General features: G+C 41.5%; 1 protein-coding gene across 3 annotated transcripts in view; it reads right to left on the bottom strand.

Moving 5' to 3' along the window:
* The window catches only part of LOC137605901 (rho GTPase-activating protein 26-like), a 95,813-nt gene extending 82,819 nt beyond the window's left edge, over nt 1-12,994 (bottom strand). The window contains exons 1-2 of one of the 3 annotated variants that reach the window (XM_068330813.1): nt 12,664-12,994; nt 12,348-12,589 (exon numbers count right to left, since the gene is read on the bottom strand). In XM_068330813.1, coding sequence (XP_068186914.1) covers nt 12,348-12,501 — 154 coding nt within the window. In that variant the 5' untranslated portion in view covers nt 12,502-12,589; nt 12,664-12,994. Of the gene's footprint in view, nt 1-12,347 lie in introns of all 3 variants that reach the window. The other 2 variants (XM_068330812.1, XM_068330814.1) reach the window with 2 other exon arrangements.
* Nucleotides 12,995-13,535: the final 541 nt, after the last annotated feature.

The raw sequence follows: 13,535 nt of genomic DNA, 5'->3' as shown, positions 1-13,535 counted from the left end.
GAGCCAATCTGGCTTTCCGTGTCAAAGAGGTCTGGTGGATGTTAAGTCATGCTAGAAACAGTAAAAGATGAGATTTGTTTTTTATGACTTTCACCAGTATATTAAGATATTTTCAGAGTTTGAAAAAAAAAAAAAGGCAGCAGTCGAAAATAGTTCTCTGGGACCAAAAAAACAATTAAGGATTGAAGAGACGGACACTGTTTGTTCATTGTGGTGTGGGCCAGGCAAAGCCAACACAGCACACAAGATCTAATTCAGCTATCAATCAATCGAGAGTCATGAAATGTCTTTGACTGAGCTGATCAGAGATGATTAATCACTGAGTGAGACAGACAGGACTAGAGACAGTCATTCGTAGAGACACAGCTAATTCCTATCATCTCTGAAATTCCTTTTAAGGAATAATGCTCTTCTATTCTAGTGCTGATAACGGCAGCGGTGAGTGATTCAAAAGACTCAAAAACATGGCTAAACATTATTAGGCACGTGAGGCTTAAGATATACTGTAAAGTGATTTAAGTATTAAATCTAAAACAGCGAGAAGAGAAATCAGACACAGACATGAGGAGACACTTTGGTCTCAGGTGTCAGTGACTAAAACCCGTATAACATGACAAGAAACACAAATGTGATCATGAAGAAAGTCATGTATGAAATAACCATTATTCACATACCATTTTTCATGCAAAGAATGTTAAAGAAGACCTGACAGTTTACTCTCTACATGTATACAATCACATGTGACCTGGAATAGAGTGCAGTGAATCCTTGGATGAACCTCCATATAGAGCTGATCATCTGCCTGTAGTTTAGTAGTCAACTATAGGCAGATGACCTGACACTCCTATGTTCCTGCTCCTTGAATCTCCACGCTGTAGGACAAGCCAAATCACCACTATGAACCCAGAGGCTTCCTAGGCCGAAACCAAATATCACACCAAGCCAAAAGCACTTTAGCCCAGACAATGGCACCACCCACACAGAAACAGTCACCACCCAGATTACCTCTGTTAAGCCAGAGTTTTGGCTGGTTTAGCCCGTGATAATATGTGTGTTTCACCCACATATAAGTCCTGCATACAGTGTGTGTGTGTGTGTGTGTGTGTGTGTGTGTGTGTGTGTGTGTGTGTGTGTGTGTGTGTGTGTGTGTGTGTAAGCACATCAAATGCTAAAGCTCTAAAGAAATACAGGGAAGAGAGCGCTAACCTGAGGATTAAATATTCTTAGCAGGGGGTTATTTCTGTAGCATGGGAGCTGGCTCCTAACATACACACACACAAATACACACCCACTTGAACACAGAAACACACATGCCAGTAGATGTGGTTTGTGTTGGCTGAACAGCAGTAGACACCAGTCTTTCCCTCGGAATATCGTCTCACTCTCACACACACACAGATACAGCATGAGTTAGAAGTGTTTAAGACGTGAACATTGATATGGGGTACACATCACTTTTGGTTGTGTGGTAGTGAAACAGCTTATTAGTTTAGTTGATTATATACGTATGTAGTAGGTTGTGACTAGAGAGCTGCCAGCTCAGATCCTCCAACCTGCTGAGAAAATCTTGCGTGTGGAGGTTGAGCAGTAGCACATTTCCTTGTCCCAATAAACACTGCTAAAGTGCTGGAGGTGAAGGAATGGGAGTATGTCCTTAGAAGTAGGGTAGTTCAAGAGGATGGAAAAGTTGTGGCACAGAGGGTAGAGTGGTCGTCCACTTCAAGGAAGTGTAAGGAAATTACTTCAAGGTCAGTGGTTTTTTCCAAAACCCCTGCAAGTCACTATCCTTAAGCCAGATCCTGAACCTCCCAGGAAGCTGTAATGGTTGGCCCCTGAAAGGCAGGAGTAGGTCAGATTCAGAGAGAGATTTTCTCTCTTGTAGAAATATTATCATTATTAAAGTGTTTTTAAAAAGGTATTCAGTTCAAACCAATTCAAATCCACACCAGGATGCTTTGTTGGTTTCATTAGCTGATCACTCCCAAGACAACAACCAATTGACTGGAATTCTGATGATAAATATTGAGTAAAACGTGTTTTCCTACACTGGCAGTGACTTTTACTCCGCTCATAGCTAGTTACTCAAAACGGTTATAAATACGAACAAGAGGAGGAGAAATTAATTCAACCTGCTACCAGCAGACATTGCAGAGCAGCACGAGGTTTAGCAGAATGAATTGTTCATGAGGTGAAATGTTTTAAACAGAATGCTTATTTGAATTAGCTCCAGCTCTAATTTATGCCTCTGATTGGCTGGTTATAATTTGCAGCATCAGGTGAAGCTCATAAGTACAATTAAAGTCTGTAAAATTCATGGATATAGTCAGAAGAACATCAACTCACAATGAAACTGATCTTGTTTCCAAAAGCCTTTATTTGATTTCTCTCCTTTGTCCCTGTAACTTCCAGAGGTCAACCTCCCTCTCCAAAGCCCCATTTGCACAGGTTTTCCAAAGTGTAGGTTGTATGCTTTAACTGCATCCAACTGTTCTGTTTGAACACAACGAACGTGATGCAAGGTGTGTGTTTGTTCCAGCCCTGTGACAACGTGGTAGCTGTTATCACAGGGTTGACATCGCTGAATCTTGCTGCAGTGTGAACAAGACACATACAAGGTACATCGTCATAATCTCCCCCTACAATCACCATATGAACTTTTGACATTTCAGTACCCACCCACAGTTTTTCGGATGTCAACTTAACAGCTGCACGGAAGTACGTAGGTGTTGACACATAGTCTGTTTACAAGGAAATGTAAATGGGCCTTTGGAGAAAGCCCACATGTCAGTTATTTAGTGTATCCTTTGAGACCCAATGGTAGCTTCAGAGAAGCTCCCAACATGGTACATTACTACATAATAAAAAGATTAGTATAACTGGTCATAACTTCATATTAGCTGGAACGAATTACCAGAAATACACTTTCCAGGGAGTGTCATAAACAGACATGGCATTAACAAGTAACACTCTAAGAGTTGCAGGTACAGTATTACATTCAACTTCTGTGCTGTCTTCGTACTGGGGATTATATGGCTGTTTCCTCACACTGGTGCTTTTCTGTTTCATTGTTAGAAAAAGCCCGGCACAAAGCCCGGCCAAGTCATGTCTACAGTGGCGCATGATGAAACAATGGGAGTGACGGAGAGAGTTAGAGGCTCCTGCACTCAATTTAATATGCACTCCTCCCTCATCCGCCATGCCATTTCCAATAATGGCCATGTCAGGCTTCTCTGCAAGCACTTATCCTTGTTTAACAATAACAAGAAACAGAGTTACATCAGACAGGGACACAGGATGAGAGGCTGCAGGATGGGATGAGTAACAGGCAGTTTCATGTCATGTTGACAAAAGGAAATGAGGTGGGACAGGAGGATGAAAAAAAGTAGGTGAAGGAGGATGACGTCATTATGTCTAAAATATCATGCCTACAAAGGACTTAGAGGAAAAGACAGAGGAAGAGGAAAAGCCAGAGGAAAAGGAGAAAGTCAAATAATAGCTGAACAAGGTCAACTGTCAGCTTGACTATCCATTAAATCATACACAACAAGAGACTCTAACTGACCTTTCATTTGTTACTTGTTTAAAAGCATCTTCATGGAAGATTAAGTTTCAAAAAAGAGACTTTTTAAGGTGAAGATTGGGAAGGTGGAATCAGAGTTTACATGCTCAGCATCCTCTGCTTTAAGACCTCCAGTTAGGACCATAATGTGACGCCTGCATCAGTGAGGAACAGACAAGATGTTGGGCATACTGACTTGCTTCTGAGGTGATGAGGTTTTTATTTTGTTCAGAAGGCTAAAAATAATCCTAAATAAACATCCAATTCCTGACAAGCATCATATTTCTAAAACATGACCATGAAGTAAGAGAATCTCTACAGCCGTTTCCCATGGATCATATCACAGCTAAAACCAAACATAACTGTCCTTCACAATCGGGAAAAGGAAGCTGTGGATTCCCCATTTCTTGCAAAAGAAGGAAAAAGCCCTCTTTGGATGATGAAAAGAAGACCGTCTTGTTTATGATACAGCAATTCTTTTTTTCCCCAAATAGTTCTTTGTGTAGGCTAAACTTCAGCCCCATGGATGAACTCAAATGATGAAAAATAAGACAGAAGGATGACATCAAATGTTGTCCTGGTAGCGTAGATCACAATCTCATGACTGATGGAGGTCATATGTGGTGTGAACTTTGTCCCTTCAGTCTCTTTCAAGTTTTGTCTGAGTCATGGATGACTTTATTTAGTTAATGAATATATAAAGAAGTTAAATCTAATTCCTGTTAAGAAGAAATGAAAAAAAAAGTTTAAATGATGTTTAAATATCAGAAGTAAAAGGTGCCATTATGCAGATAAATCTAACTTGAAATACTATTTTAAAAAAGTTTCATTTATGTTTTGTACACAAAATGATGACTTGTAACTAGTGATTAAAACTGCAGTGAATATGTCTCTAAATTGTAGTGGGGTGGAAGCATAAAAAGAAATAAAAGGAAAAAAGAACTTTTACCCATTTGCCCATAAGTAAGTGAACTGTCCCCACAAGGCCCTCACATCTGCACAAAACCGTAAAACGGAAAGCCTATCAAAAAATGTCTTTCTAAAGCACAACACATTGTTCCATCTTGTCAGTCATCCCTCCAGGACACAACAGCCTGGGTTCACCTTACGCAACTCGGATTTCAAAAAAAGGGAGACGCTGGATACTGATACCAAGCTGGGGACTTTTAACACTGACATTTCTCCTCGCTTTGCACAAAACGTCTACAAGCACAGTGGGAGGAAAATATCCACTTTATCAACAACATGTGTTGGTATGTGTGTTTACATGTGTGAGAGAATACGTGTGCGGTTGTATTGCAGTACATCTGCATGCCCATCCAACGGGCCACCTACTGCTGAGTATCATGACAAAGACGCTTTAAAAAAAATCTTCCTGCACACATCAACACCTGCTGCAAGTCTGGACAACAAGTTGTAAGATTTATTTTTGGATGGTAACAACTCTGAACCGCACCTTTACTTGCCTCAGGTTGAAGGGTTTCTTCACTATCACACACATCCTTAATTTCGAGCTGGAAGCTCAACACTGCAGGCTAAGAAGTAAAGATTCACCTTTGACATGTGATCTCATCACATTTCATTTTTCCTGAGGATAGCAAATTCAAGGTATTTCATTCCAACAGTTTTTAATAAGTAACTATAGTAACTGAATATTTGGATTTCTGGTCCAGTCTGGAATTCTGGAAAATCACTGAGGTCTTCCAACACAATTAAGGGCAGTTACAACACCCAGTTCAAATCGAAAAGACAACAACTAAATTTGATCAATCAGATCCACAAAGACAAAAAACATTGTGGAGTAGATGAATGTGGCTTTTGAACAATCTTTATAGTTTGTGTTATGTTTTTTAAGTGAACCACTGACTTCTCATTAAAACAATTCATGAGGCTACCGTTTTATTGTTGTGTGAAGGTATGAAGTTGGGCTGTAACACCTGATAGGTCAGCTGTTAAAACTGCTCCAATTAAAACAATTTGCCTCCATAGCTTACTGCCATAAAAGAAGGTGGTTACGGACACAAACGGTCTTTAAAGAGCTGTAAAAACACAGCTGGGGTTTTTATGACCAAACAGCAGCGATCAGGTAGAAAGTTAGAGTAGGTCTCAGGGATCACTTTCCCTCCTTTCTTAATGATTCCTCCCTGGTCCTTAAAAGTATAGCAATGACATCAATGTATGTATGAGCAGGTGGAATTGATACAGCACATTCATTTTTTTTTTTTTTTTTAAATGACTGGCACAAGTGCATCAGAAAAAACCTTATTTGAGTCTTCAGCTTACTCTGGCAGAGACGGGAGCAGCCTCATGCTACTTGTCACACTGGAGGTGCATCTTGAGCTTGGCAGGACTTTCCTCTAGAAGCTGATTATCTTTTTCACTCATAAAAACAGCCTGCCATCCTTTTTCCATTTTGTTATTCAAATGAATCATATTTTTTTTGTTTTATTTTTTAGGCCGGATGCCCTTTCTGTCGCAACTCTGGATTTTTCCAGGCTTAGCACCAGCCTACAGTTGACAATGGCTTGTGCCCGTTAGGGTTTCAGATGCCGGGGATTGGACCTGGGGCAGCCTACAGGCAAAGCATGCACTCTACGACTGAGATACATCCCTGGCTCTCTTTCACTCAAGATAGGCGTTAAGATATTAAAACTATCTGAACATCAAAGTTAAGATGTGTGAGTTTGTGGCCAAGCATGATCCACACTGAGTCATTTTCTTATAGGCATATATAAAAATGCGGCAGAGCTGCCAAGTACGACTCTGCCAATCACTTACAAGAAGTGTGACCTTCCCCTCTAAAAGGTGATGGAGTGGTTGTGATGAAAGTTAAGCAATACCAATTTTTGAGTCCCACCTCTTTCTCTTTTAGTTCCAAGTACTCTTACATGTCAACATTTTGGATAATAGTTCAATTACTTATGTAGTATATTTTTTAACCAACCTCAATCAGTTCTACCTAACCTTGTAACTCTCTAATGGTTAGCTTCTGATAACATTGTTACATCTTTCCTCTCCTACTGACATAATGTGCTTTTAATATGCATTTGTCTGAAGACTCCCTGAAGACACATAACCAGAATGACCCATAATCAAGTCATGCCTAACAAGGTGTTGCATGAGTAACAGCTGCAACAATTTCTGGAACTGTGGTTGAGATGAGATGCCGGTAAGAAAAGTCCAATACTGTGATGAAACAAAACACAAAAGTAGAATATACAACATTGCATCAAGGGTGTGAGTCACTGTAACCAAATAGTGTAACTAAATAAGTCCCAGAGCTAAAATATTTAGCAGCTTCAGTACAGCTGGAGGCCAGAACTGGCATGCCACATCAAAGATTCAGCTAATAAGAACACCGGAATACGCTTTTAATCTCTATACCAGTCCTGGAACATATCACCGTTCTTGGAAGTGCACCATGAAGTCCTTAAAAGCTTCATCAAGTATGATTTAACTGATTTGTGACGAGATTATCAATGAAAAATGTACAGTGACACATCGATATTCTTGTTGAAAACTAACATCAAACACAAATTAGGACATTGACTTTGTTCAAAACATTTTTGGCCAAGTTAAAATTGGCGTAATTACTGAATTGTGGGAAATGTAGTTTTTGGTCTAAGCACACCTTTGACCTATTCAGTTTTAGACACTGACCTTTCATGCTCTCGCGGACCACATAAAATGATATGGCGGGCCACATTCGGCCTGCGGGTCTTGAGTTTGACACATATGGGATAGATTATAGGGAGAAAAAAGGAGGAGGGTTCATCAGGAAGGAACACAAACCTGTCCTTTGATGAAGAGTACCTGGTTTTTGAAGACTATATTTATGTCAAGCCCAAAATACAAACAAACAACATCATTCATTCATTCATTGTTCGAGTCACTTCTTCTGTTTTCAAGGGTCACGAGTTGCTGGCGCTTATCCCAGCAGACTTACGAGCGAGAGATGGAGAGACGCTCCGGACACGCCAACAGTGCATCGCAGAGACACATGAAAGATGAAAAACCACTCACACACACACTCACACCTATGGACAATTTGGAACTGATCAATTTGTGTAAGCTGCATTTTTTGGAAGTGGGAGGAAACTGGAGAACCCACACAAGCATGGGGACAACATACCATCTCCACAAAGGAAGGATCCTAACCCAGAACCATCATGCTGTGAGGAGACATCGCTCCCCACTGCGCCACCATGCTGCCCACAAACAAGCTCATTGATTCTTATTTTGCATCCAGGACCTTAAAACGACAGACAAACCCTACATGTAAATTGAAAATTTGTGTGTGTGTGTGTGTGTGTGTGTGTGTGTCTCAGACAGCGTGTTCTGACAAAAGCAGTGCAACAATAGCACCAGATCTGGGCTGACTCGTGCCCTACTTTCCTTCTCCCTGCTACGTCACATCTGGAGGAAGACCCCCAACCCCCACTGTGCTGAACTGAAGCAGCAGCATGCACACACACATACACACAGGTATGCATATGTTCAATGAGTACACACACCCACACACACATATGATGGATGACATGCAGGCTGAAAAATCTGTGTGAGGCTCCAAAATAGTTGTAACTCCAGACAAAATGATGTAAGACCAAACACAAACACACACACACACACCTCTTTGTTATCATGTAACGCATTGCTCAAACACATGCATCTCTCCTCCTCCATGTTTCCTCCTCCTCTCTCCTCATCGCATATTGTCTCAATTACCGTAGGCAGGTAGAAATTAAGGCTATGATGGATTTCAAATATTACTGTCAAAGACACCAATACTACCCTACCCCTACCTCCTCCTTCTCCTGCCCTTGAGCACACACCCTTCCTTTACTCCAGACGTTTTAAAAAGGAGGATTCCCTCCATCTACCAGCCATAATTGAGAATTAGCCATGGTGTGGCGTGCATTGTGTGTGTGCTTTTGTGTGTGTGTGACCCTCATCTATCAGTGCAGTTGACAGCTGAAGCACTGAATGACTACTATTACCACCCCTTACTCACTCACTAACAGCACAGTGTGTGGCTGCAGACAAACAAAAACAGGGGGTTAAAACAGACGTATGGAGTGTAACACTGTGTGGCTCCACGCTGGGAATTCCCACTTCTCTGTATCCGGGACAGTAACACTCACTAGTAACACCTCCAGCGCCATGTCTGTGAGGTTGCTAGGGGCGCTTAAAGGTTGGAAGTCAGAGCAGACACTTGAAAATGAAGCCATTATCAGGATGGTGCTAATGGGTGGAGGCTGTTTTTAACCACAGACAGGCTGTGTGGAATGGAGGTTTGCAGGTTTTATTTTATGGTGACTCAGTCTAGGTTTGATGGATGAGCAGTAGTGGAACAGAGGTAATCTTACCAAATTACTTCATGATGATGTTGATTTCATAGATGATGGCTTTCTTGGTACATCTAAAATTGTTACTTAGCTGTGTTTTAATTTTCCTGTTCTTGTCTATGCTTCTGCATCACTGACAATATGTATAAAGCCATTCTTTCATATTTCTTTTAATCTACCACCATTACATTCACGTAATATGTAGTCTTGATTTAATCACATTTTTATCTTTGATTCACTTTTTTTGCAGATCTAGTTTGATAGAATTGAACATCTTATCAGTACTGTATTGTATTGTTGTCATTTCATCCACCCACCCACCAACTTTGTGAAGATCAGGAAACACACACACACACCCTTGTCCTGCACATTTTAAATCAAGCCGTTTCTACCATGAGCTGCTTTCTCTCATATTTCAGGCATTTCAGCCACAAAAGCTCCATTAATGATCTAAAATCTATTTGACGGAATGATGCTTTCACTGTGTGTGTGTGTGTGTGTGTGTGTGTGTGTGTGTGTGTGTGTGTGTGTGTGTGTGTCTCATACTAAAATATTCCTGTAACCCCCCCAACATGATGACCTCATTATGAAACTATGACAGCATAGTCATGGGACTCGCTTGTGTGAATTAAATATGTACCATTTGTTGTTGTTTTTTTGTCACTTTTTATTTGAGTTTTTCAATTGAATGCTTGGAATAAATGACGTGCTGACAGCATCTGCTTGATTATTTCATCACTGAAGAGTTTTCCTGTTTTTGGCTCATAGTCGTTCTCACCACACATTCTCTTTTAAAACATGTTCACTTGATTTTTTTTTTGATTTTTTTTAAAAGGTTTCATACATTCATTCCTCTTTCCTTGAATAATCCGGTAACACCAAGGAGCATTAATGACAAGATTTGATGGAGACATTTCAGTATCACTGTTATTAAAATCTATTTTGGAGTCCTTTGACTGATACGTTTATGTGCACATTACGTGTTTTATGTGTTTTACGCATTCACATAGTACGAGTGACTATGTAAAATTAAGTTGGGAGGTGTCAGAACATTTCATATGAAACAACGCAACATACGTAACATTGTCACGAAGGAGACGCCACTCGGAGCACCAGTGAATGCCCAGCTGGTAAATATGGTTTGTTTGTCTGAGGTGGAGCAGAGAACCAAACATTTCTCCAGACTCCAAAATAAAAAGCCACATCTGCCCTTAAATGACATCTGGCTAATACACACGCCTAACACAAAATCCTTGTCTGTATGCAAAATTTGTGTATCTGGGTGCTTTTTGCTCAAGCATCTGTAATCTCTTATGTCTCAAAAGTACCTTGTGGTTGTCAAGTGCTAAATGAAACACGGTTTGTGTGTGCGACTGTGTTCAGGAATCTGCCTGACTTTGTCTGCATGTTTGGTTGCAACGTAAGCTAGTTTGACACCCATAGACTGAATGCACTTGCTGTAACTCTGCAATGTCAGTAAAGGCCTCTCTGTGTAACATGTGGGAACATCTAACTTGTTTGTTATTGGGTTCTTTATAGTCTGTAATAACTTTGTTATTTCCTGTTCCTTGTATCAGAGTGAAGTTTTTATCCTGTTTATTAAATTATTTCTCTAGCAGCAATAATCATTTCTATATACCAATGCCAGCATTAAAATGTCAGGTGCCAACATCCCACTGCACCTAAAGGAAATTTGTAACAAAATGTTCAATACAGACACTAGAATGATGCAGGGGAAACAATTATATCAACTTATGATGCAGTGATTGTGATCAGTGCACTTTTAATGTGCCTGAACATTCCGCAGATATATTACAAAGGTGTACCAGCAACGATACATCGTGTGATCAACCGAAAACCGTGAGGTTTAAAAAGGTGCTAAAAGCAGTCGATAGCCAACTTAGTGAATTAGAAAACAAAGTGCTGCTTAAGATATATGTAAAACATCAGAGAAGACACACACTCATCTTGCTTATAGGACGCCAGACCAGTGGAAGTATTGCACGTTGCCCCCCAGGAAAGTTCTACAAACAGCCCCGGGGCTCTTGCAGCAGGAACACTCCCCCTCAGGTCTGCTTAGAACCCTCACACTCATATCTAATGCTCCATTTTTCAAGAATAACCATTGTATGTGTGAGGCAAACCACTGGAGGGGAATGTTTGCTGGGATTTTTCTGCAGAAAAATTCTACAAAAATGTGAAATTAGAACCTGATATTTTCATTTGAGGGAATCTAAAAGTAATCATTGACTGCTTTTACAACCAGTAGGGTCTCCAACAGAGATAACAACATGGCGCACAAAGTTTACAGCAGCACTTTACCATCCACAGGAGAATGGCACACAGTACAGTATTGTAAATGTTTCCCTCTCAGTTTCTGTGGTAACATGTCTGTGGTCATTACAACAGAAACACATGTGAAAGCTGTCAGGAAACTTTGGGCTTCCTGCTCCGGCAGCAGTTGGTACCTAACATACATTCAGGGGCGTCCCGGGACAGTCAAGCATCCTGTCAGTGCCTCGGGAAAAAGCAGAAGAGGTAGAGGTGTGGTGAAAGCAGCAGCAGAGAGGATTTATAGTGAAGATCTTTAAAACACAGTTGGATTAATGGCCTGTTGCAACCTTTTCATCCAGTGTACCAGCAATGGAAAACAATGCAGTTCAGGTATAGAAAGTTCCGCTAGGAACAATTGCTGACATGAGCTTTGTGAGGCGGCACCCCATGTGACAATGATGCAGAGCAAGCAAATGACTTCCACTTTCACACCAGCCCCACTGTTTGATTTCTAGACCTCACCAATTGACAAAGCAGAATTGTCTTTGTAGCTCCACATCAGCTGACTGAGGACAACCTACGATGCAGGGGGAGGAGAGACCATTCTGCTGTGGACCTTCCACAGCTTCCCTACTTGGATTAGAGCAGCATTACTGTAGGTAGTATACAAACACAACGGGATCTACAGCATCAGGTGTGTGCGTGTGTGTGTGTGTGTGTGTGTGTGTGTGTGTGTGTGTGTGTGTGTGTGTGTGTGTGTGTGTGTGTACAGGGTTCCACGGGGTTCCACCATGCAAACACACAATAACCTGTGTTACTGCACAGGTGGAACAACCAGTTATTGAACTACACACTTCTAATTCCAATCACACTGATTCAGAAATTCAGCTCAACCAAGAAATCATCAGTCATCAAGTCATTCATGAAACATCTTGAAATAATCATGTGATCGGATGAGAATCGATGTGCACAAACTTGCTGACAGCTTCACGGGAATCCACGCACTTTTCATCCACATGCACCTGCTTCGCGTTTTACCTTCTTATCAAGCAGGGGGAAAAACCCTCGCAGAACAGTTTGGAACACACTCCGAGGAGTCAAACCTCATGCATTCGAACCAGTGCAACCCCACTGTGGATGGAAGCACACGCGTTCACAGCTCCACTTACATTTCAGCGCCTGGATCAGCGCCTTGCCGTCTTTAATCAAATCCTTGATGAACTTGTTGGTCTTGTCCAGCTCCAGTTCGTGGGACTTGAGTCGCTCCCTGAACTGAGGACTGTCCAGGTAGCAGTCACTGAACTCCAGAGCAGGTAGACCCATCTTCTTACAGAACCTGGACAACCCGGGGATGTGTTTCGAGCAGAAGATTTAACTGTCGCTGCTGCTGGTGATGGTTCTGGTTCTGCTACTGGAGGTAATGGAAAATCCAATTACAACCTGTAAACAAACGGGGCAGAGATGTATCCCAGAGATGCCCGCTACCTCCGCAAGCTCGTATTTCTGACACGACACGGCATCCAATTCAACTGAGTTTTAAAAAATGTCACAGTAAAGTATTTTTCTGGGTGGATAGTTAGGGGGGGAAAGCCCTCCTCAGGTGTACCGGTGCCGCATTCCTCCAGACCGAGTCATCGTGGACAGGATTTGAGTCAAACAAGGGCGACTGGGGAAGGAGGGAACAGCCAAAAACAAAACCAGGCTCGATATCGCGGCGTCTTCCCTGGGCGGTTTTGAACGCGCTGCTGTTCTCCTGCGCCTCTCAGCTCAGTTCTGCAGAATGTAAATCAACCTACCAGTGCGCGTATAATCCTCTGATTGACGTCTCTGTCGACCAATCAGATGGCCCAAACTGGGGATTTGACACTCCAGGGTGGATGAGTGTCGGACTAGTCTTCACCAGAGATGCGGATAAAAGACAGAGGTCTCACACTAGTAATTTTTTCTTGATGGATGGATGGATGGATGGATGGATGGATGGATGGATGGATGGATGGATGGATAGATAGATAGATAGATAGATAGATAGATAGATAGATAGATAGATAGATAGATCGATAATGAGATTATTATTGTCGTTATTATCGTTATTATTCGTGTGTGTGTGTGTGTGTGTGTGTGTGTGTGTGTGTGTGTGTGTGTGTGTGTGTGTGTGTGTGTGTGTGTGTGTGTGTGTGTGTGTGTGTGTGCGCTCGCGCATCTCAGAAACATACATACAGACGTGATTTTTCTCCGGTTTGTTTTTTTCTGTGTATCATTTAATAATATATACTCTTGGTTCAGTGGGCTATGTGTACTCATTTCAACATGTTTTAGTAAACATTGAACCAGTCTGGCCCTCGGCTTGAAGCAAATTC

This window comes from Antennarius striatus, chromosome 13 (genome assembly GCF_040054535.1).
Source record: "Antennarius striatus isolate MH-2024 chromosome 13, ASM4005453v1, whole genome shotgun sequence".
Lineage (NCBI taxonomy): Eukaryota > Metazoa > Chordata > Actinopteri > Lophiiformes > Antennariidae > Antennarius > Antennarius striatus.
Note: the sequence above shows the minus strand (reverse complement) of the source record. Positions and strands in the feature narration are given on the sequence as shown.